The sequence below is a fragment of the Sceloporus occidentalis genome, unplaced genomic scaffold, assembly GCF_023333645.1.
Source record: "Sceloporus occidentalis isolate IW3139 unplaced genomic scaffold, rSceOcc1.0.p SCAF_4, whole genome shotgun sequence".
In the NCBI taxonomy this organism is placed as follows: domain Eukaryota; kingdom Metazoa; phylum Chordata; class Lepidosauria; order Squamata; family Phrynosomatidae; genus Sceloporus; species Sceloporus occidentalis.
In genome coordinates this window covers 155921557-155947601 of record NW_028316984.1, presented here as the reverse complement: position 1 = coordinate 155947601, position 26045 = coordinate 155921557, and the positions used below count along the sequence as shown (strand labels likewise).

Genomic DNA, 26045 nt, shown 5'->3' with positions numbered 1-26045 from the left:
TTGCTTTATACCTTCGTCCTTGTGTTGTTTTTCTTCTAAAATTCTTGTCTACTGTTTTTTGCTGCATGAGAAATACCATGAAATTAAACAAAAGTTTGAACATCTTACAATAATCTTCTGTTGTAAGGTGACCTTGCCAGTGAGGTTTTAACATAACAGAAAAATTTAAGCCTCTAGAAAGGTGATGCTTCTCGTAGCTGATCATGTTAATTGGCATATTTTTCATCATACAGGAAAACATCGCAAAACAGGAAGAGATGTAGCAATTAAAATCATTGACAAACTGAGATTTCCAACTAAGCAAGAAAGCCAACTTCGTAATGAGGTTGCAATTTTACAGGTATCTTTTATTTAATTACCAATTATATCCTGTGTGTATTTAATTTAGAGCAGGGCAATAAAACTTACTGAGAACAGGTTTCAGCAGTTGAAATCTATGTAACTAATTATGCCTTGAATCTCCAAATAAAGTTCTCCAGTAATGTCTTTTTCAAATAATTTCTAATCTGCTTTAAATACAGACAAATTGAAACTAAAGTGTTAATAACTTGCTAATTGGCATGTTTTGCAGTAAATGCACTTTTTAGATAATCTAAGCAATTATTATTCTGATGGCAAATCAGTGGTTATTAAAGGATCTTATTACTTGCACTTCCTTGTGAAGCAAAAAGAAAGCATGAGCCACATTTCCTTTGAACTATGGAATGAATTAGGGCTGCAGTTGAAAGGGAGGAAGGGAGAAGAAAATTAGATATAAGGTTGGAAGTGAGTTTCCTGCAGGAGGGCATTGCCTGGCTGGCTGCAACCCTGAATAGGATCCCAGTACAGTGTACTTTAAAGAATGAAATGTTGTTTAAAGAATATGTATTCAAGACTTGAAATTTAGATTCCAGGATCCAACAAGTTGGAAGCAAGATGAAGATACAACACAGTACTTATTCCTTCAAAACAGCAAAAAAAGAACATGACACCTTTAAGAACAGCAGCTTTATGATAGTAGTGATTCTTAACCTTTTTAAGGTCAAATAATTCTTTGAGAATCTGGTGAAATCTATGGACTCTATACCTGGAAAATGTACATAAACATAATAAATAGAAAACGGTGGATATGATTTATGTTACTGCATTGGAATGTGAATTCCTTCCCCTGTTCACTTTTGAAATGTTCTCCAATATAGAGGAAAAACTAGGGAGAAAGAGTTATCGAGTGAAGAGGGGAACTCCTTTTCAATGAGCTTAAACTTTATTCCATCTGCGGTAGGAGAGCTGTTCAAAATAATGAAATCAATGTGAGCTTCATCATGATTTCTTGTGATGTCAGTGAATTGTAATATTCTTTCAGCATTTGCATATATTTTGCAGAAAAGCTCTGTTATTGCATAGGTTTGATGAGTTTTTTCCGTACTTATTTAAAAAGAATATTCTCTTCACAGAAATGTTTATGCCATTAATACAGTTTCTATTCAATCACTAGTTAAGACTCCTTTGTTCTCCCAGGCCTTTTAAATCTTTGCTGCTGTAATTCCTATTACATTTTGTTTGTTTTATTTTATGTTTAGTTTTAGCTCATATGCTTTTTATTACATTTTAGTGTGTTGGTTCTACACTGCAGTTTTATTATCTTGATTTGGTCTCTGTGTCCATATCCTTTTATAATTTTTGGCAAATAAAAAATTACCTGAAAATATTTGATTTCCTTTGCATGGACTAATCTGGAATAAAAGAAATTATAATTTACACTTGAAAAGATAAAAATTGTTGTTTTAAGATTCACAGTGACAGGAAAAAAACAGAAAAGCTCTTGAAGGAAAAAAAAACATATTTTGCACTAGTGTCACGGTCCTTTGGAAGCCTATCAGGTCATGGATGCTAGGCTAAGAACCCCTCCATTATGCCATGACACTGTGGACTGTGGTCCACAAAAGCTCATGCTGTCTTTCTTACACCTGTTAAAGATGCAGCATGAGCCTGTTGTAGAATGCAACATACCGATGTCCCTTTGGAAATGGTTCTGTTATGTTGCTCTTAGAATGAATTCATTAGGACTAAGTGTCTATTTTGTATATAGCTTTAGAATGTTCGTATTGACTGGTCAAAATTTTGACAGGTTCTATGTTTGTGTTGTCCTGGCTGCTTCACTTTGCATAGCAAATTATTGCCTGCATTTTTCATCCTAGTATACCTACACTGGTGTTAAAGTAATCAAAAAATGAATAACCTAAGTTTCCTGAACCTTGACACTGGTTCTAGACAAATATATCTCATTCTAATAGTGTTTATCTTTTATAACAGAATCTGCATCACCTGGGGGTTGTAAATCTGGAATGCATGTTTGAAACACCAGAAAGAGTGTTTGTTGTTATGGAGAAGCTCCATGGAGACATGTTGGAGATGATTTTGTCAAGTGAAAAGGGAAGGTTGCCAGAGCGAATAACCAAGTTTTTAATTACACAGGTAAGAGCCCATTAAGGGGTGTCAGCTGTTACATTTCTTTCCCTGCAAGATTCACTTCTACAAATTAAAAATACCTTCACATAAACTCTTCACATAGCTAGCAGATGACATGCTAAATGAAATTTTGGAGTGTGTTGGCAGGGGCTGAAAATGAGAAAGCGGGTACATTCCAGAATACAGAAAAAGTATAGTGTCCATTACTAGGATGGTTTTATGCTTTGTAGCTGGTTTTTTTTTTTTTACCATATCTTTCTCTGTAGCATCTTTGTTATGAGAAGGTCTGAACAAAACTAGTCCCCACTAGAATGTACTCATTTAATTAATGGGATTTACATATTTGTTGACTATTATTCAGTAGTTGTTTCAGTGGGTCTCCTCTATTTCAGATTGGAAAACTGCCCCAGTTTATAATCTCTGCCTTGATTGTACCTTAATGCAAGAAATCCCTAGAAGCCAAAATGACCAAACTGAAGATATTACTACATGTGGCTTTTAAACTGTGGTTAGACTTGGGGGGAAAAACAGTTTTGTGGATACTTTATCACACAATGACACCTTTGACCCATAGCAGCTGTATCCCCCAAGTCCAATTTGGGCATCTCTTTTCATTGATGGGGGAAAGCGATCAATGAGCTCGCAATCATGCTAGTCCTTAAGTACAAAACAACACTGCTGGTGCAATTGCATTATTGACAGTCATGTGATGTCAGTGCCCCTCCTCTCCCGTATCCCCCTCCCCCTTGCGATTCCTAAATAGCTTGATTACCTTAATTTTTTCTAGTTTTTTTAATAATAATAATAATAATGATGATGATGATGATGATGATGATGATAATAATAATAATAATAATAATGTATTTATTGATATCCCACTTTCCTCCAGTAAAGAGACTCAAGTTGGCTAACAAAACTTAAATTTCAGTAGCAGAGCTCCAGAACTATACAAAAAAGTAAAAATCAAAATAAATCAAAATAAATTTTAAAAATCCAAAAAGCATGATGGGTAGAGCAGATTAAGGGGGGATTGGGAAGAATGTGCAAAGACAGTAGCAGCCCCAGTCACATGATTGCAAAGACGTGCAGTAAAGGCTATTACACAAAGAGGTACAATTCCATTTTCATTTACAAGTTCGATTGTGGCAAGAACGGGGATTGTGAGGAAAAGCTCTGAGACTAGTGTATGAGGTGACATGACTAATTAAAAAAAAGATGACCATGTTTGGTAAAATGGGAGTCAATAAGGAAATAGGAAGGAAGCCACAACCCTGTGTTGCAGGTCATGAGCAGCTCATAGCCCTGTTGATGACAACATGTCTTGGAGGTTTGCATCCAAAAGGTTGCTACAAGGTGCAGCTAACTTGACAGTAATTAACAATGAATTGGAGTTTGTATATGCAATGCAGTTTGTATATGTCATACATATATATTTGGTACGGATAATATTTTCTGAATACTTGGTATGGAAAGACTTTTTAAAATTAAGGAGCCTGTCATTCACATTATAGGTAGCATTCTTCTGTATCCCAATTCACAGGTGCCTGAGTAATATCATAGGCTACCCCTAAATCCCACTTCCTCCCCACCTCCCTGCTTTGCTTTCCAGCACATACCTAAAATTTTATACAGCATGAGTTAAAAGTTTGCTTTCCCAAAAATGTTCTTTGTCCCTTCCCCCCACTTCCCTAAATGAGTTTTCTGAAGTCAGGCCTTGGAAAGATTATCACACTTTGTATTGGTGGCTGATGAAATGCGGTTCTCTTAACCAGTAGAGCAATGAGCATCTGTAAGTAGATATTTATACATAGTTTAAAAATTGTATTAATATTAGTCATGACAGTAGGAGTGTGCTACTAATTGGGAGTAGCTTACTTGCTAATTAGCTTACTTGCTGTTCACCGCTATGATCTTTGGAATAGCGGTATATAAATAAAACAAATTATTATTATTATTATTATTATTATTATTAGTTTAAGTATTAAATGCTTTTTTAATATCTCTGTATGATCCATGGAATAGGATCATATAGTAAAAGCATTTAAATCACTTGAATTAAATTGTCTTTGTGCTTGCTGTTGTTTCATCTCATATCCATAAAACAAATTAAAACAAATATTTGTACTGAAAAAATTAATGTTACCTAACAGCTGATTTCTTTCTTTTCAGATCCTTGTTGCTTTGAGACATCTTCATTTTAAAAACATTGTTCATTGTGATCTCAAACCAGAAAACGTATTGCTGGCATCAGCTGATCCTTTTCCACAAGTAAGTAAAAATAACTCATTGTGTTTTGGGGAAAGTCAGCTCTAATAAAGCAGATTACAATTACTAAAATTTGTTTTGTGTCATTTCCCTTTGGATAGAATTGTTTAATCCCTTTTAAAGGGGGGGGGGGTTGTATATATTGTATTTTTAAAGGTTGTACACTGCTTTGATTGTGGTAACAAAAAGCGGGATATAAATTAAAGTTTTATTTATTATTATTTATTATTAATAGAAATTTAATTGGAGTTGGTTTCTCAGCAAATTGTTCAATGATAAACCATCTTCCTTTAATAAGTTAAAAACTCGGCTTTTCTTAGATGCTTACCATCCCAAAAAACCCTTCCTATTTTCCAACAGCCATCTGTCCCCTTTCTTGTGTACCTGTAAAATGGTAATGGGCAAATTTATACATCTTGCCAGTATTCTAAATTCTTGCCTTTACTCTAAAACGGTATACAGAGCAAACTGTATATCAGATTCCATATCTTTCCACCTTGCTCATCAGATGCACATATTTTCTGTGAACCTGCAAATGAATAACCCCCTCTCATCCATCATGGTCATATTAATCAGTCAATATCTTCATTGGGCTACCAAATTTCAAATATCTTCCTTTAATCAAAATGAAGAGAACAATAGCTTATCTTCTCCCTCCACAGCATAACAAAAACACACCCAAATATGACATGAAAAAGGCTTTAGAGAAGTCTGTGGGTGCTTTCAGATGTGCCTAATTTGAATGGTGGGCCAGCATACTTGTCACAGTAAGGATCAGGCTCAGGGGAAACATGCTTTTTCTTATTTCCATCCAAAGCTAGCCATCACAATGGCAATTAGCTAGCTTCCTGTGGTATGATGGTAGAGCCATTGCCTTTCCTCTCTTTCAAGCATTTTAAAAACATTTCTAAAATAAGCTTAGGAGGTGGGATATGTGTACTTCTTTAAAAAGCAAGGAACAAACATCAAAAGAGAAAATATATATGCTGTACTTAAAAAAAAGTAAACAAGACTGATACTCCCTTTTACCATTGAGGAAGAGGCAAGACAATCAACTAAACCAGTGTGAGATTCAGTACATCTGTCATTGATATTTCAGACTTGTCAGGAAGCCGTGCTTATATTTATGGGAAACATAATGTATGGATGTTGTAGTTGACACAGGTCCAGTGGATGTAATCTTGGCACCTGCTTGTCCTGTTTTATTGGATAAGTTTTGATCTGTGCAGCCTGATGATGTGGACAAGATCCTTGGGGAAGTGAGGACTACTACGTGCATACTGGGTCCTTGTCCTTCCTGGCTCCTCAAAGCAGCTAGAGGGAGGCTGGCCAAGTGGGAAAAGGGAGTGGTGAAGCTTTGCTATAGCAAAGTAGATTTCCATCCTGCCTAAAGGAGGCTGTGGTGAGGCCATTACTGAAAAAGACCTCCCTAGATTTCTTATCCACCATCTTGCATAACTATCAGTCAGTCTCTAATATTCGATCCTTCAGCAAGGTTCTGGAGTGAGTGGTGACCTCCCAGCTGGTTTCAGCAGTGGCCATGAGTGCATTTGCACAGTTAAAACTTATGCGCCAGCTACGCCCATTCCTTGAGACATTTGGATTACTGCACTCTACTTGGGGCTGCCTTTGGAAACTGTTTGAAAACTTCAGCATGTGCAAAATGCTGCTGCTGGAAACAGCTTCACTGGCTACCAGTACGTTTCTGGGCACAATTCAAAGTGCTGGTTATGACTTATAAAGCCCTACATGGCTTAGGTCCAGATGATATGAGAGACTGTATCTCCCCATACAAACCTGCTAGAGCCCTAAGATCTTCCGGGGAGGGCTTTCTCTCAGTCCCTCCACCATCACAGACTTGCCTGGTGAGGACACGAGACAGAGCCTTCTTGGTGGCTGGTCCTTCCCTCTGTAATGCTCTTCCATGAGAAGCAAGGCTGCCCCCCTTCTTGCTGATCTTTTGTCGGCAAGTAACACTGGCCCTGTTCGGGCAGTCTGTTAATATGTAGTTATAGGATGGGTTTTATATGGGATGGGTATTGTGATTTTTCTTTATGCGGGGGATCTGTTTCGGACTCCCCCGCGTAAAGGGAATTCTGCCTATGCTCGAGCCCCATTTAAATGAATGGGGCTTGTGCACATGGCAGCACAGCGGCACAGCAGCACACGCGCACCATCGAAGCGCACCCCATTATTCCCTATGGGATGTGTCGCCCCTTCTCCCATTGCGGCTGCATTTGATGCAGGCGCACTGTATCGTGATTTTAATATTTGTAATTTTATATTGTTTTTAGCTGATGTTTTAATTGTTTTATTGCAATATGTTTTTAAAATTGTTATTGTGAGCCACTATGGGTCCCTTCGGGGAGAAAGGTGGATAGAAATTAATTAAATAAATAAAGTATGCCCTTGCTTTTATTATATCCCATATGAAAATTCATTTACCTAAATATTTGTCTTCTCATTCTGACCCCAGTCTTGGAAGATCAAACGTGTGTTGTTGTTGTTGTTGTTGTTTGCCTATGCTGTAAAATGTATTAATGGTGTTGCATTTATAATACTTATAATCGGGCTTGACAGAAGAGCACTGTAGAAAGGTTATTACATGTCACATGTAGAAGAGCACATGTAGAAAAGCTGCCCATGCAGTCAACATTGTAAAAGGAGAATACTGGAGTATGTCCTATTGGCTGTGCAATATTACACAGTGTTAACAAAAATGAAGACCTGTATCTAATCTCTACTTACCTTTCAACATATTAACAAGTTATTTGCATATATATGGATGATGTGTGTACCTCAAAGTACAAATAAATGAATAAATAAATATACGTTTGAATTTTAACAAGTTTGTATCATTGACTTCTGTGCTGACAGGTGAAGCTTTGTGATTTTGGTTTTGCCCGAATCATTGGTGAGAAATCGTTCAGACGTTCGGTTGTGGGTACACCAGCCTACCTTGCTCCTGAAGTCCTGAGAAACAAAGGGTACAATAGGTCATTAGATATGTGGTCCGTGGGGGTCATTATCTATGTCAGCCTAAGTGGTACATTTCCATTCAATGAAGATGAAGACATTCATGATCAAATCCAGAATGCTGCTTTTATGTACCCACCCAACCCCTGGAAGGAAATCTCCCATGAAGGTATTACTTTGTTTAAAAAATCTAGTTTACACACACACACACGAAAATGAAAATATTTATATCCCTCTAGATTTCAGTGAGGGCTGCCTGAAGCAGTAAACACTTCAAACCTCCCTCCCTCACCCTCTACAAAAAATATCACATATCTTTAAATAGATAAAAGGTAAGATTAAACAGCTAGCTTTAAAAGAGAAGCCAGAAAACAATCCTGCCAAATAAGTAGTAGAACAAAGTATGCCAGAGTTCCCTTCTTGTACTTCCATAGGCTCATTTGTCTTGCAGAAGGGTGGGTGAAGGGGGATGAATTAGAGGAAGTTTTAAAGTTTTCAGTCAAAATTCTAAGAACATATCCTTATGGTCTGCCTTTCAATATTATGTGGCAGGATTTCCCCTCCTTGTCCCTCTCCCAGATACATACACACAGATACACTCAAAAAGAGAGCACTGTTCCACTTCAGGACATGGTTTGGCATCCTGCATTAGCCTGCTGGTATTTCAAGAATGCCCCTGCAAATGATTTCCAAAACCCAGCAGTAGGTCACCATTTGGAAAGAAAATAACGAAGTGTTGTTTGTGTATATACTTAGCAGTTCTTATGCTGTCTATACATATATTTATCTTCATCATAACAAATCTAGTATTGGATGTTGTACAGGACATGTGTACACAAGGTGGTTCTGTCATTTTGGTTTGATTAAGGGAATGATGGAGACATTCTTGCGTCCTCCCCAAATTAGAGCACCAGGTTTCCTAGATGTCTAGCTGCACCCAGCTAGCCAAATGAACATCAGCCTTCATAGATTTTCCTCATCATACTAGGCTTCTGTAACTATATATGATGCACCATAATCTAGGAGGATGGCCTGAACTACTGCTGCCACCCCCCAAAAACTGACCAATCTCACCAGAAAATAGATAAACTCTCACAATCCAATAGAACAGTGTACATTTTCATAGTTGTGCAGGACTAGACTTGAATTGTGTACACATCTTTCAACTGTTGTGTGCCTTCAAGTCATTTCTGACTTTGGGCAACAACAAAGGAAACCTATCGTGAGGTTTTCTTGGCAAGATTTCTTCAGATAAGGTTTGCCTTTGCCTTCCTCTGAGGTTAAGAGTGTAGACTGTCTAAGGTCAACCACTGAATTTAACTGACCAAGAGGGGATTTGAGCTTAGTTTCCCACAGTCCTAAGTGCATCTACAGTGTAGAAATAATGCAGTTTTAACATAACTTTAATGCCATGGTTCCATCCTACAGATTCCTGGGATTTGTAGTTTTGTGAGGCATCAGCATTTTTTGGCAGATGGAGCTACAACACATAAACTGGTGTCAAGCTGTGTTATTTCTACAATATAGGCCTGAAACAGATGGGCCAAATAATGAGGCTTCCAGCCACTTAGGCAGCATGGCATTTAGATGAAATACACTCCCAAAGTGACCAGAAGCCATGCCGAGGGCACGCCAAGGCAGCAAAAGCCAGCCTTTTCAGGAGCAGATTAAATCTTCTCCTGCCGGCAGCCCATTCGGGACTGTAGTAGCAGCTCATTTTGAGAGCAGGCTGTGCAATTGTCATGGTCCTGAGCTAATTGTGGCCAAAACAGGCTCTGGCCATTCCTTTTGACCCATCTGGTTCACCCTATAGATAGATGCACTCCAAATCCATGCTCAAACCACTATACTACAATGGTGCCCCCTCTCTCGTCATCTCTCTCTGTCTGTCTCTGTTTCTCTCTCTCTCTCTCTCTCTCTCTCTCTCTCACACACACACACACACACACACACACCCTACCTTCCAGTACTAAAGTAGTATAGTATGGGATATTTTAATGTTTGGTGGGGATACAAAACTTTATAAATCTTCTTAAGACATGGAACATGGGAGAGATTGTGCATGTTTCTAGCAATGAAAGATGTATTTTATGTTATTTTTTGTAACAGTTCAGAGAACATTCAGGTAGGAAGGAAGTTTCATTCTTCCAGCAGGGGAAGGAGGATCAAGCCTGAGGTGAGAATTGTGTGACCTAAAAACCATATATGAGAGAGGGAGCATGTGAAACCATTGGACCTCCTTCCCATCATATTTCCAATTCAAAATAGAATATTGTCTTTTGGGGACAAAACTGTTTAATCCCTGTTTTGAAAATGTCAATTGGATCTTGTTTGGTCTCCAGCTTTTATAGTTAGTGACTATAACTTCACCTCTCCATGGCATATTTAACTAATCTAGAAGTATCTAATCAGTGGAGAGTCTTTACTCTAGCAAGATGCCATTCTCTCCTTCAGCTGTTCTTGAAAGCTGATATAGGAAGATCCCTTATTTAGAGAAACAATGCCCCTGTAAGTCTGGTTATATAGAAACAATAGAATTTGTGTTACTCCAATGTCTTTATTACAGAGACATTCACACTAGTTTCATTTCACCCATATTGTATAAATATCCAGGATGCACAATTATATAATTTCCTATTGTTTACAGACACTAAGCCTGATCTAACATGATATAACATGCCAATTGCATCTTTAATGTAAATATAGAATGTTGTTGTTGATTATGATGATGTTGTGTGCCTCTAAGGCATTATTGGCTTATGGTGGCCCTAAGGCAAACTTATCATAGGGTTTTCTTGGCAGCTTTCAACAGAGGGGGGTTACCATTGCCATCCCTGAGAGGGTGTGCCTTGGTTTTGATGATCAAGCAAGGAATCCAGCACACAAACCTCTGCACTATAATAGCCCAACATATATCAGAATTTGAAAATTATTTTACTTCTTGTTCCAGTGCCAGCTTTGAACCTATGTGCAGCTACAACCTATGTACCTATACATAGCTACGTGCAGCTACAACCTATATATTTGTGTACAACTTCAGAGAAAGACGGTTAATCCAGTGATTTTGCAATGTGCCTGTTTCTTTGCCATTCAGAAAGAAGTAATGATTTACCTAATCACAATACCAAAAGCAAAGGGAAAATATATTATTGCTGGAGAGGGAGCTTTGAAAATTAGCACCAAGGTCTATTCATTTGATTCCTGCCTTGCATTTCATAGTGAGAGTTTCTGTTTCACCTCTTTAATGTAGGCAATATTTCTCATTAAAATGTGGAGAACAGAATGTATGATTGCCAATTAAAAGAATTGCATATTGATGTAAAGGCTTTAACTTGGCCTTATTATTTTGAAAAGCAGTATTCTGCTCAAGGCTTTTCTAGCCCATCAAAGCATCTAGCAAGAAAATTGGTTGACACTCAAGGCATGTTACTTATGTGATTATATATGAAAAAAACTGTAACTTTAAAAGTTCCTTGTGCCTGCCCAGCCTTACAGCTGGTTATGTTTTTGATCCTACCTTCATTCTTAGAATATTTTTCTAAGTAATTTGGAATATAAGATAACAGAAGAAAATACCAGTGATTTTAATTTTGTAAACATAGGTTATACCCTTGTACAATAATATCAATTGATGCCCTTCTTATTCCCTAAATTTATGATGTGCAACCACTTGTCAGGTTCATACTAATCTTTCTTACCATATTAAATGCTACTTTGTGGGTTAACTGAGAGCAGCACACTTATTTGGTTTCCCTAGAAATGCATGAGAATGCATGAATTAGAGGGCTCATAATTCTCTAAGAGAAAAACATAATTTACATGCAAAAGTTCTGGGTTCAGGCCTCACCATTAAAGAATGAGGAAGTAAGGCTGCATGTGACCTCTGCCTCACGTTCCTCAGAAACTGCTGCCAGCTACATAATACACATCTGGCCTATATGGCTAATGAACAGGTAGGATAAAATACAATAACACTTAGTGTATTCAGTGAATACTTGACATTAACAAATTATTTGTGTTCAGGTGTTTATATATTTAGCATTTTCATTCTCTTCTTTAGCTGAAAAAGGTGACTTATATACAATTGATAAGACACAAACCAAATCATGCCAATATATTCACAATCTGAGTGGTTGTGCAGACTAGCAAGAAAAGCTGGCCTGGGAGTAGAGTGTCCATATGATGCATGCCTCGGCTCTGCTTTCAGGCTGGCGTGATGCTGCATGCCACAGCACACAGCACACAGCATCACAGTGCTCCTCTGGTGCTGTGTCCACATGACGCAGCGGCAAAGGAGCACCATAAAACTATGGCACCATGCCTATTGTGTCCTTTGCAGTGCATAAAATCCTTTTTGCACCTTGCAAAGGCCAGATCGGGGCCGCAGTGTATGGCTGCCACATCTCTGATCTCACCATAAATGGGGCAGTCTGCATAGCCCCTGAGAGATGTTAGAACAAGACAGACACTTCCCATAGGTTACAGTCTCAGAGAAGACACAGAAAGAAACTAGCAACCTTCAGGTCTTAATGTTAAATAACAGTTCCTCTTATAACCTACTGGAAGGAAAAATTTTTAGACCAGGGGTTCCCAACCTGGGGTGCCTACAAGGGGTGAAAGAAGAAATTTCAGGGGTGTGACAAAGAATGGCTTGTGCCCTTTAGTAATGGGCCATCACTCATTTTTTCTGAATAATTTAATCTACCGTATATAGTCAATCTCATGTATAAATTGTGGGCAAGTTTTGGGGGGCAAAATGATGGATTTTGACATGACCTATGGATAAGTTGAGTGTAAAACTTAGAGGCTCCTTCAGTGTGTGTATGTGAGTGGCAAGAAGGAAGCAGCAGTCAATATGAGGCTTCAGTGTTTCTGCCTTCGTCCCCGAGACAGCCAAAGCACATGGGTGGGAGAGGGACTGTTAAACGAACATGAATTAATCAATCAATCACCAAGGACTCTATCTGCTTGACTCAGGACAGAAAGAAACAGCACGGGGAAATCTGAAAGAGCTGCTATCACATAGTTTATGTGCCTTTTAACAACTATGTCCTCAACTAAATTATTATTTTTTAAAAGATTTGAAGTGAGGAATACTTGAATTCTCTGTCCATAAGGGACTACATGTTGTGATATTGAGATTAGACACAAACATATTTCAAATGACAGATTACACTTACTGCAGAACCTGTCTGGATAATATATATGGATAAAAGCATTTGTTTTGTGTTTATCTCAGCCTCTTTGTGGACAGAACATCAAATGTAGGTCTTACTGTTTAGTAAGAATGAGCACTAACTACATTGGAATAGAAACCAACTATATTGCTTGTAGCAGAATAGAATTGGTTCACAGCATCAGATAGGATTAATCCATTCATTGGTTGACCTGACCTCCAGCCAGGGAAAATCTATTCAACAAGCCTGTGGGATGGGTACTGTTGTAATCTGCTTGGGCAGAAGCTACTGTGTGGTTTCACTGCCACCTAGGAATGAGACAGAGCCATCTGCCTCCTGAGCTGGGTGTAATAATAATAATAATAATATATACCACTTTTCCAAATTAGATCAAAGCGGTGTACAACAGGAAGTATAATACACATCCAAGGTCCCTAAGAAGAATTCCCGTACTGGATATGAATGACAAATGGCCCCTGTTGAAGTGATCTGAATATCTATGCCAAACCTATCCAAATTTGTTACACTCTATATTAGCAGTGTTGAACTACAAACACGAACTGAGGGAGGGTTGGTAGGAGCAATGACTGAAGCTGTCTGAATGTTGGTATGATTTAGAAAGCTGCTTATATGTGCCAGGAGTGGACCTGAGAGAAATCTCACTTTGCTCTTGAGCTTCCTACTAGCTAACCAGGGTGCCTCTGGTTGGTTGGTTGGTTGGCTGGCCATCCTACTCCATTCCAGAGATCAGGGAAACTGTTGGCTTCTGGGAAATAAATAGCCCCCATGTTTGTAACATGGTACCACCCACAGCTGCAGTCTGTAATGTGGTGGGCCCAATCCTTATGTTATGTGTAGGAGAATCGCATACTACCTGAGGAACAAGGCTGCACTACCAGATGGACTGTGGCATTCTTCACCCAAGGTAGTCCCTACATTGATGTGTTGAGCTTGGATGTCTGATGAGATACCCTTCCCCCCCCAAAAAAAAAAACAACCCATACATATTGTAGCAAGTGTGAAGTAGTGGTTTGAGTGTTAGAGTACCACTCTGGAGATCATGGTTTGATTCCCTGCTCAGTCATGAAACTCACTGGGTGATGTTGGGTAAGTCACATGCTCTCACCTTCAAAGGAAGCAATGGCAAAGTTCCTCTGACTAAATCTTCCCAAGAAAACCCCAAGATATGTTTGCCTCAGGATCGCCATAAGCTGGAAACAACTTGAAGGCACACAACAACAATATGAACACATACTGGTCTCTTAATCCAAGGAACATATGGAAGCAGTTACTGTTTTTCATGCCATCTCCCCCCTCAACTGTAGTTTTCCTTGCACCCTACTGTATTGTAGAATTGGCTTGGAAGTTGAAGCATTTGTTTAATGAAGCCTAGTACGTGAATGAGCATAAATATTAAAACATTGAGTTTTATATGTGGGTACCATTTGCAATATACAGTGAAAACAAACCTGTTACTTTAGAGATACTGGTCTAAAACAAAGATGAGGTATGTCCGCACACATGGGAACCATACTTTTTTCTCTCTACAATAGTCACTGTCAAACAGATACACAAATCAAAAAATATCTTACCTAACAAGGAAGCAAAGCAAAGAATAGCAATATTGCAGTTGTATTTTTGGTACTACTGAAGAAGAGTACTGTCTAGTACATTGCTGTATCTGAAATGTCAGAGGAGTAGTAAAATGATTGTGTGTTTTTCTTTATCTTTATTTCAACTTAAAAAAATTATTACTTTTACGTATGTGTTTGTGTGAGAACTCATAGTGACTTGCTTAAAACAGGCAGAAAGTCAGGGTACATCAACTGGCATAACTTTTGGAAACAGTGATAATTTTTTGTGGGTTTTTCGGGCGATGTGGCCATGTTCTAGAACAGTTCTTCTAGAACATGGCCACATAGCCTGAAAAACCCACAAAAAACTATGGATGCCGGCCATGAAAGCCTTCGACTTCACAGAGACTGATAAGTTTTGTTTTGCAGTTTAGTTTTTGTTACCACATCTGTCTTGTTACTATATGAGATTCAAGCAGGCATTTGAGAGTGATGTCTTTCAATATTATTTTTTTTCTCTAGCTATTGATCTCATAAATAATTTGTTGCAAGTGAAAATGAGAAAGCGCTACAGTGTGGACAAGACATTAAGCCACCCATGGCTACAGGTAATGCTGTAAATTTCATGTCTTTTGCCTTCTGTGTCTTTATAGTTAGATACCAAATATGGGCATTTTTATAACTCCCACTCCAAACTGAAGGAGAGTTATCTGTACATCAACGAAGAGTAATGGTTAAACTAAGTGATGCATTCCTTGTTCAGGAGTTGCTGAAAAGTGTGCTCAGAATGCCAGTCATTAGAAGCCAGGTGTTACATTTGAATGTCCATTCAAACATCTGCCAGAGTATGTATAGTATCCTGATCCTAGCAGAGGCTGTACCTCAGTGGCAGTACATATGCTGCATACAAAAGGACTGAGGTTCCATTCCTGGTATCATTAGGATACCCAAGTAGACATTATTTTTCAAGTTTTTGGCTGCTTCTTAGTTGCTCTTTACTGCTGTATATTTTTAATTGCTTTTATTGGTTTGTCCTGCATTTTTGCAGATTTATTATTTTATAAATTTACTGGCTGAATTAATGGTACATGTATAAGGTTTGACTTACCAAACTGTAATTGATTCACTAGATTTATTCTCATTGGGACTAACACTTAGATTTAGACCAGTTAAGACTGGTGATGCACCTGCATTTTTGGATAGTAGCATATACCATCTGCCTTACTCTTGTTAGAATATAAAGAAATGAGCATTTGAGGTATTGTCTTTTCATATGGATCATATTATTTTGCCTCCTCGCAGGATTACCAAACCTGGCTAGATCTACGTGAGCTTGAGTGTAAAATAGGAGAACGTTACATCACCCATGAGAGTGATGACTCACGGTGGGAACAGTATGCAGGGGAAAATGGCTTGCAGTATCCAGCACACCTTATCAGTTCAAGTGCTAACCGCAGTGAAAATCCTGAGCCAGAGGAAGCAGAGTTGAAAGCCCTCAGTGAGCGTGTCAGTATCCTTTAAATTGCAGCCCTTGTAATCTGTCAAAACACTGTGGAACTAATAAATACATACGGTCATGTTTAACATTTGCTTTGCAGAACTGCCATTATTTTCTGTCAGATGGGAACAAAGCTGTTACACTGTTACCACCATTGATGTATGGGAGTTGCCAAGACAAATCAACAGAAGCATTTTTTTTTAAAAAAAATTGTGTGAGCAACTGTGTTATATTAACAAAAAGTTCTCAGAAACACTCAACCTGTTGTTGTGGATGATTCCTGTTGTATGCTGAGTATTCAAACCTATTTCCACTGTGCCTTTTCAGAGAAGTGTTTCCTTTACTCAAGTCTCATTTTGTAAGACAAAACATCTCCAGGCAGATCTCTGCTTTTGTGTTCATTATTAGTTGGTATTGTATTTGTTTGCAAACTCTTGAAGAGTAGATTACTACTGCTGTTCTGTGAACAACTTTTAACATTTTCAATAAAGTTGGGGATTTCTGTTTTTTTGTTTTGCTGTGGAACAATATATTGTGATATTGATGCAAAAAGCATGGGGGAAATTGTAAAAAAGACACAGAATTGTACATATGCAGACCAGACACCCCTCTGTGATGAGCATTTGAATGAACGCACCGGCCAATGAATCATATTACTCAGTCATGGAAGGTGCAAAATTTTTAAACCTAAATGCCTTAGTAATGTACATTGTAGCCCTTATTGGTAGTTTATTTCCTTGTTCTTACAATATCCTGCTGTAACATGTACATTTAGAAGCTAAAAATCATGTTGCCTTTATGTATGTTTTGAATAAAATTCTGCTTAAAAGATATGTTTTGATGTTGAAATACTTTATACCAATCTTAAGAATTTCCAAGTTTGGATCAAGAGCATTGGTAAAAATATTAACTAATATAAATCATTTTTAAATAATATAGTCCAGTGATTCTAAATTATGTTAGTGGTGTTCATACCATTAATGTCTGATTTAAAAAAAGTAACAGTGGATGAAAAATTAACATTAGAATTGCAGTTTTGGATAGCAGTGCTAAGAACACACGTCTTGGAAATAAATCCAGTTCATCTATATAACTTGATACCTGGTTAAGTAGATAGGTGGATAGATAATTTGTTATTTTAATTACCAGGTTCAGTGAAGTTATTTCTTGAATATTCCTGATGACTCACTCAGGCTCACAAAATATGTTTTCAAATTCAGATCATAGTTGATGTCTATGTAATGTTAAGGCAGGTTACTATAATATGTACTATTGCATATTGGCTGTAGTACTCCCCTGATGACTCATGGAGTCTATACAGATCACCCTCTAGCAAGTTGTGGCTCTCAGGCAGTATATTATGCTAATTTTCCAGGCTCTACAAGGCTTCCTAAAGAATTGATTCACATTTGCATGACTGTATTCTCAGTTACTTGCTTGTGCTAAGAATGAGCCATCACACATCTGAGAACACAGAAATATGTGATCTGCTCAAGGCAATGCTTTTTATTAATAGCTCTCAAATCATTTGCTACGTGTATAGACCAATATCTGTAAAAACATCAAGTGATAGATATGCATAGCTCCTTCCAAATATCTGTTTAAAGCAAATTTTTATAAAACAAGTGTATGTTGCATTTACACATGTTATGGAATATAGTCAGATGGATGTCTGGGAAAGGAGGAGCAATAAGATTGATGTCTGCATGTGGCTGTGTACGTACCTAGTATAAAAGTTGGATGTGCCTCTGCTTATTGTATAAAATCACAGAGATCAACCATCAGTGGTAGGAATCACACCCAGAATCCTATTGGGTAGTTACAAATGCATAATCTAGAGTCACACACTTGTGACTGTTTCATGTTCATAATCCCTACATGGCCCCTAGTTTTGGGGATGCATAGGCATAGTGACATTCTCCAATCCTCACTTACTGGACAGCAGCCCCTACAACTGATGGAGTCTGCTCACCTGTCATCCAGAAAGCAGTAGGTGATGGTCCCAATCTCCCTTGCAAGAATGATCACTGGCTTGAAGAGGAATTGCAGTAGGGACCTGTTTCTGCTTGTTGCACTAAAGATTGTTCACATTAGGAAGTGGCATGTCACTATAAAGATGGTGCTTGCTCATGTGAAACTCTCCAACAAGATTCTGGCTTACTTTTTTTTTTCTGAGAAGGGAATCAAAGGAAGTAGCTTGCCCACCAGGACAGAGTGATGTATAATTAAAACAGCAATAAAACCATACATTAAAATCAGGAAATCATAATAGCAAAATAAAAGCAGTAATGTGACTTTTTTAAAAAAGGAGTAACATTATCAAAGGCTCAGAGGAACAATACAAGTTTTGCTGCTAGTTAAAAACATGTTAAAGATGGGGCCAACCTGATTTCCCATTGGGAGGACTTCCATATTCAGGATGCTGCTATAGAGAAGAGCCCTTATCCCTTGTACCCACCAACTTATACTTTAGGTGGTACGATATAGCAGAGGGCTTCTGATGGAGATCATAAAATTACAGTTAGCCCTTCACACTCATGGACTTGGCATTCGCGAATTTGATTATTCAAACAAAACAGCTTCATTTATATACCACTTCATACTGAACTAACAGTGTCTAAGTGGTTTACAACTGTAAGCTAACTCCCCCCAACATTCTGGGTACTCATTTTAGCGACCTTGTAAGGATGCAAGCCTGAGTCAAGCTTGAGCCCTTTTGCTGGTATTGAACTAGCAACCTTATGGTTTTGAGTGAGGGGGTGCAGTACAGGCATTTAACCATTGCACCACCAGGGCTCTTTCACGATTGGAAGGGCTGGGGAGCCCACCCCCAACCCCTTCTCTCCTCTGATGCCTGGGACAGCTTGCTCATGCATGGGCTCGCCTGGCCCCTCTTCCCATGCCTGGGACAGCATGTCCCAGGCATGAAAGGAGGAAGTGGGCAGGGCTTGCCCTATTGGTGAATTTTCCACATTTGCAGGGGCCTTGTTCCCCCAACCCCCGTGAATGTGGAAGGCCGACTGTATTAGGCAGTCCTACCTTCTGAATTCTACCACCTGGAAATCAGTTCCAGAAGATAACACTCGAACACTGTAGGATGTGGAGCTAGAAAACTCCAATTTCTTTTAAATCAGTCTCTCTTGTCTCTCACCTTTCTATTCAAAGAAGAGCAAATCACAACCCAAGCAACTGGATTCAGCCACCCTGGCTATTGTCACTGATGTGAAACTAAACATAACAACTCATGAGCAATGCCTTCAACATGGAGGTTTTTGCTTCACAAAATAACCAGAAAGTGGGAAATACACCATGTATACACAAGCATTTAGATTCTTTTCATTCTTTTACTTCTTTTTCTGGTTCTGGTTCCCGCCATAGGGCCAAAAATGTAGTCTGAAAAAAAGGACAGAAAATACAACAATCTTTTAAAACAGATCAAAACCTGTGAAAAAACCTTGAGATTATTCTTGATCATACAGTATACTGTTATATACTGTTTTTAAATTTTTTATTGGATTTGTATCTATAGTTGTAATTCTATTGTGCTATGATATGATATGTTTGTCTTAACTGTATCTGTAAACCGCTTTGATCTTGCTGGAAAAGCGGTATATAAATAAAGTTCTTTTTTAATTATACATGTGTGACACTGCAACAAAATGTGATGCTACAAATAGTATTTTAGCCTGCATTAATAGAACTTCGTTTCCATGGCAAGGGAATTATAGTTCCACTATATTCTATATTAGGCCTCATCTAGAGTGCCATGTTCAGTTTTGGGTACCTTATTTTAGGAAGGATATAGACAAGATGGAGCAGGTTCAAAGAAAGACAAGCAAAACAATAGGAATTGAGGGATCTGGACATATTTGGTGAAGAGATGATTGAGAGGATGACATGATTTCACTCTTTAAGTTTCTAAAGAGCTGTCACAGAGGAGAGGGTGTTGGCTTGTTCTCTGCTGCTCCAGAGGGTAGGACTAGGTCTAATGATTTTAATTTACAGGAGGGTAGATTTTGATTGATTATTAGAAGGAGCTTCTTGAGAGTAGGAGTTGTTTGATAACAGAACCAATTATTAAGAGAGGTGGTGGGGTCTTTTTCTCAACATCTTAAAAAAAGAGGTTAGATAGCTACCTGCTAGCAATGTCCTAGTTGGATTTACTGCACTGAGCAGGGAGTTGGACTTGATGACCTATGCCGTTCCTTCAAATTCTATGATTCTAAAACCAGTACCATCCTGAACACCCTTGATCTCATCTGATTTTGGAAGCTGAGCAGGGCCTGATCCAGTTAGTACTTGAATGAAATACAACCCAGCAACACCAGGGATTTCCAAGTAGAGCTAGAAACGAGCCCTGAAAACTGCTGCTATTTATAATTGCTGGTAGTGGGCTAGATGGAGCAATGGTCTGATTCACTGTAAGGTAGCTTTCAGCCTCTGTGTCATACAATGGATACCTTTCTGAAATGGGCAAAGTCAGGTCATGTGAGCACTTCAGATGGAAAATCCCAGCAAATATTTCTAAAACAAATTGTTCTTTGTGGTTTCCAAATTATGTAGAACATAAAGGAAATATATATATCTATATGGGGGCGGAGCACTTGAGAACCAACTTCTTTCTCTGTTACAATGCAAATTGTCTCATTATCCTATATTGTATTTGTTTTCACTTAAACACTTTAACCATTGAATGCCAACTGAATCATTTCCTCCTCCCTCCCTTTAATGGCCTGTGGGGAGAGGCGCTTATTTTTGAAAACATGTCAAGATTGGAAACTCATGTAAGGAAACAACCAAAATGTGGCTTTTGTATGACTACATTTGCACAATTACAATAATTAAGTAAAATTTGCTCTGATGATAATGGAATACATACAATTTGCAAAGTACTTTAACTTTTATTGTGCTCTAAAACTTAGAAAACCTGTTTATTGTTGGAAGTTATACCTAGAGATTAAAACTGATACAAGAGGCTGCAAATTAGTATAATATTTCAAAAGGCTGTAATTGGAAAGTGATGTCTGTCTTTTAACTGGGGGATTAGATCATATTTCATGCCCAAGACTTTGAATTACACCCATGAAAGTACATCAGAATGAGTTGGCAAAGGAAATGAGCTGGCCACTGTGCCAACATGTAATATGTAATATTTGAACACATATAGCCTGGAAGCATATATAATTGAGATAAAACCAAACATATAATGTAAAACAAGAGCCTTGACTGATTAAATTTGGTCTAGGCAAGAATGGTCCTTAAACACTCTAAAGCTCCCATCTGATCCTGGAAAATAAGTAGGATCACCGCTGGTTAGAACTTAGATGGTAGACTGCCAACCAACACCAACTGCTGCAGGCTATATTTCAGTGGAAGGAATTGGCAAAACCACCTCTGAACATCTTTTGCCTATGAAAACACTATGAAATTAATGGTGTCGCCATAAGTTGACAGATGAGTTGAAGGCATGTAGATACACAGACTAGAATGGACTTTTCCACTAACTCTTCATTTTTTGTTTTCAAGGTACAGATCATCCTATTCACCCCTTATGCCTAGCCCCCAGTCTCTTCCCGACTCCATGCAAAATGCTCCACCATGGAGTTAAAATTGCCATTGTGTCCTCCTTTTACAGAGGACAGTTCTCTATTTGAAGGGCTGCTCCCTAGCAACCATTCCTTTGAAGGGGCCCTTCTATAATATGAAAGTGTGCCTAACTGAAAGATAAAGAACTAGAAGATGGGAGAGCTGGAGCTTTCAGCGATCTGAGTAAGTACACAGGTCAGTTGAGCTGTGTCAAACTACACAACTATGTATTGATTTCCCTTTAACTGCCTTGGCTGCATCCTATGGAATCCTGGGATTTGCAGTTCAGGGACGGGCATTTAGAATTCTCAGCTAGAGAGCTCTAGTGTTTCATGAAACTACTGTACAAACCACATGATTCCATAAGATGTTGTCATGGCAGTTAAACTGGGTTCATAGTGATAGTGTAGTCCCATTGTCTCATCCCTTCCCAGTATGATGGGATGTATTGTATGGCAATTTATTTTATTTATATCCTGCTCTGCATCTAAAGATTTCAGGGTTGCATATGATCAAATCAATATAAACAATTTGAAATCTGAAATAATGGTAATTTACAGTCTGAAAACATATTAAACTAGTTTACAAACTAAGACAAACTAAAAAGTCAAAAACCATGTGCACATACACACTAAATAAAACAATAGAGACAAAGGCATTAATAATAATGCTTTAACTTGGCACTAAAATGAAGCCAACATTGGTGTCAATTGAGTTTCTATGAGGAGGGCATTCCACAATGAGGACAACAGTAGAGAATGCTTTCCCCCCACATCTTCACACAATACATTGCCTCACAAAGGAGGGCTGATCCACCAGAACTCAGTCCTCAAATAGGCGTAGATATGGAGAGCCTGTTCTTTAATGTTGGGGGTCCCAAGCTATTTAGAGTTTCAACTGTTATCTGCAGCACCTTGAATTCACCTTGAAGGCAGACAAGAAACATACTGGCAGAGAATGGTATCCTTTTAAGACTGGTGTTGTAAAGTTGTGTATGATGATTCAGTCATTAGTCTAACTGCTGCATTTTGCAAGAGGTGCTGCTTCCAGGTCACATTTAAGAGTAGTCGTGTCAAAGATCCTTCTCCCATGTACAACATATTGTGCTACTCTGATAAGAGAATTATTAGTGCATGCCCAGGAGCAGTTGTAGCTGGTGGATGTCTTAGCCCCGGGCACTCTGAGCAACAAAATCCACGTGGAACCCCAGTTACAGAGATGGCTCTTTAGTAAATAATTACTAATTAATCATTATTAGAGAAGACCAATTGAATCAATTGTTGAATGGTGAGTCAACAATGTAAATCACATGGACTCAAATTGGAACAACCAATAGGAATCATTCCCCTCTTTCCTTATGCATGTTTATTTCAGATCATATGTAATATACATGTTTATTTTCATATCATATGCAAATTGAGACATGAATGGAGATGACACCCCTGAGAGGTGCCCATCTAATCTCTGTGTAAAAAGCTCCAATGAAGGATAGTCCAAGGACTTTATTGCATGTAATTTTCACGCCAACCAAGACATGGGATGGGATCGGGCTGGAATGGGTTAAAACTGATTTTACTGTATGCAAAATTGCTGCTGTGCAGCTGCCCAACCATCACCTGTCCTCCAGCAGTGCTCTGGCGGCCAGTGTTGATACTATGGAAGCTTTCCATAGTACCAAAATTGGCCGCCAAACCACTGCTAGAGGATGGTCGAGTGGCAGTGCAGCAGCAATTTTGCATGCAGTAAAATTAGTTTTAACCCGTTCCAGCCCAATCCCGTCCCATGCCTGGGTCGGTGTGAAAATTACATGCGATAAACTCCCAAGGTAGTCTATTCCACTGCTACTCTTAACATGAGGATGTTTGCCTCAATGCTGAGTCAGAAATTGTTTTGCCTGTAATTTGGATCAGGTCCTTTCCATGAGAGCAGCAGAAAGCAGCTTATTCCATATGCTACCTCTCAAATGGTTAAAATAGTTATTGTATCATCTCTTGGTGATACCACTGTTCCATGAAAACAGTCACAACAGGTATATGATGTAGAATGGTACATATACCCTATTAGCTGGAAATGATTGAAGGTAAACTGACACATTGCGCTGTCTTAAGTTTCTTGAAACCAACTCCATCCTTGATCCCTTTCAGTCTGGTTTCCGCCCAAGGCATTCCACAGAGACAGCTCTCACTAAGATCTCGAATGACCTTTTACAGGCCAAGGCTAATGGCCTTTACTTTGTTCTCATCCTTCTCGATTTGTCTGCAGCCTTCGACACCGTTGATCACTGTCTCCTAATTGACATACTCTCTGACCTTGGGTTCTCAGACTCTGTTCTCGACTGGTTTAGATCTTACTTGTCTGGCAGATCTTTTGCAGTAGTTGCAGGGGGTCAGACTTCTTCTCCTGTTCCCTTATCTGTTGGAGTTCCCCAGGGCTCTGTTCTGGGTCCCCTTCTGTTTTCTCTCTACACACTGTCCTTAGGAAAACTCATCAGCTCTTTTGGTTTTTCCTACCATCTGTATGCTGATGACATCCAGCTGTATCTTTCTGCCCCTGACCTTTCTCCAAGGCTTGATCAGCAAGTCTCATCTTGCCTCACAGCTGTCTCGCAGTGGATGCGCCATCGGCGTTTGAAGCTCAACATGTCCAAGACGGAGCTTCTTGTCTTTCCTCCTAAGCCCACCCTTCAACACTCCTTTTCTGTCTCTGTGGACAACATTTCTATTCAACCAGTCCAGCAAGCCCGCAGTCTTGGTTTTATCTTTGACTCTTCTCTGTCGTGTATCCCTCAGATCCAGACCACAGCCAAGGCTTGTAGATTCTTTTTGTACAATATTGCCAAAATCTGACCATATCTCTCTGCCTCTACTGCCAAGATCCTGGTCCATGCCCTAGTGGTCTCACGACTTGATTACTGTAATGTCCTCCTGGCTGGGCTTCCTCTTTCTCACCTCCGTCCTTTAATCTCTGTCCAGCATTCAGCTGCACGCATTATCACTTCCACCCACCGCTCTGACCACATCTCTCCTGTGTTGGCATCCCTTCACTGGCTCCCTCTCCCTTTCCGCATTCAGTATAAGCTCCTGCTGTCGACATTCAAAGCCCTCCATGGACTGGCCCCTCCTTACTTATCAGACCTTCTTTCTCCTCACCTTCCCACTCGGGCCCTCTGTTCTGGTAGTCAAGGGTTCCTGTCTCAGCCCAGGATTTCCTCTGCCCCATCCTGGATTCGCCCCTTTTCACTTGCTGGAACCTTCTTCCCCCACAAGCAAGAGCCATCACTTCTTTAACCAGCTTCAAAACGGAGTTGAAAACCATCCTTTTCAGAGAAGCCTTCCCAGGCATTGCATAATTGTCACTTACTATCTGATGTTCTTTTGTTGCCTGTTTATCGAACCATTTCCTGTATTGCTATGTATTGTATATGTATTATCCTACTTGAGAGTATGTATTTTCCCTGGATGAAGATTAACCTTCCATTTTGAAGCCAAGCCCTCCCTCCAGTCCATCTGCCTTGGTCCAGGCCTCGGAGGTAGAGAGGAACTGCTGGACCTCTTACCCTTTCCTGCCACCATTCCCTTCTCTTTCTGTGTCATGTCTTTTTAGATTGTAAGCCCGAGGGCAGGGAACCGTCTAACTAAAAATATTGCATGTACAGCGCTGTGTAAATTTACAGCGCTTCATAAATAAAGGTTAATAATAATAATAATAATAATAATAATAACATCTCTCAGTTCAAAGTATCTACCTTTGCTTTAAATAATTTCTAGTTTGATTAAACTCTAAAACCACTGAATAGTTGCAAATAGCACCAAGCTTATCCACTGTTGAGCATTCCTATTAATTCCTCAAGATGCAGTAGTGCAATAGATAGATCTAAAGCATATAATTTCTCACATATAAATTAGAAACAGAGCTGAATAATGGCATCACAGACTTTTTTTCATGAAATATTTTATTTGCAGCTCATTGAACTATGATAGCAATTGGTTTCTCCCCCCGGTGTTCACGCAATAAGATTTCCCCCCTCTCCTTCAGCCTCCTCACTTGAGTTTTCAAATGTGCCAGATGTATTAGAGAACTTCTTGTACAAATATTTGTTGGTTCTTTATACTAGAATCTCTTGTTATTAATCAACAGAATAAATTGCATTTTTCTTCACTGCTCTCCAAAAAGCTTATGCTGTGAAATCAGAACTGTTTGCAAATCATTGAGGCAGACACACTTGTGAATACTTCAGATAATAAAAGCTTGCAAAAGTTGCTGTGAGGAAAAGAAACATATCATTGTATTTATTGAAATGAAGAAGCAAAAAGCAGGATGATCTCATACTGAAATGACCCTTTAGCTGTAGACTTACCCTATGCTGCTGATTTATTGCTATCCAGTTAGGCAGATGTACCACTGTCAAGATCTGAGCCTCTCAAAATTGCTGCCATGCTTGTTAGTCAATCAGGTTTTCCTCTTTACCTGATTTGCTTCATGTTACTGGATGATGGGGTTTGTCATGCAGGTGGTGCCAGA

At 38.9% G+C, this 26045-nt stretch overlaps 1 protein-coding gene across 4 annotated transcripts in view; it reads left to right on the top strand.

The window, feature by feature from the left end:
* PRKD1 (protein kinase D1) overlaps positions 1-16727 on the top strand; it is a 152277-nt gene extending 135550 nt beyond the window's left edge. For all 4 annotated transcript variants that reach the window (XM_089522048.1, XM_089522049.1, XM_089522047.1 and 1 more), the window contains 6 exons: positions 234-340; positions 2293-2454; positions 4618-4716; positions 7591-7858; positions 14963-15048; positions 15743-16727. In XM_089522048.1, coding sequence (XP_089378174.1) covers positions 234-340; positions 2293-2454; positions 4618-4716; positions 7591-7858; positions 14963-15048; positions 15743-15961 — 941 coding nt within the window. In that variant the 3' untranslated portion in view covers positions 15962-16727. The remainder of the gene's footprint in view (positions 1-233; positions 341-2292; positions 2455-4617; positions 4717-7590; positions 7859-14962; positions 15049-15742) is intronic.
* Positions 16728-26045: the final 9318 nt, after the last annotated feature.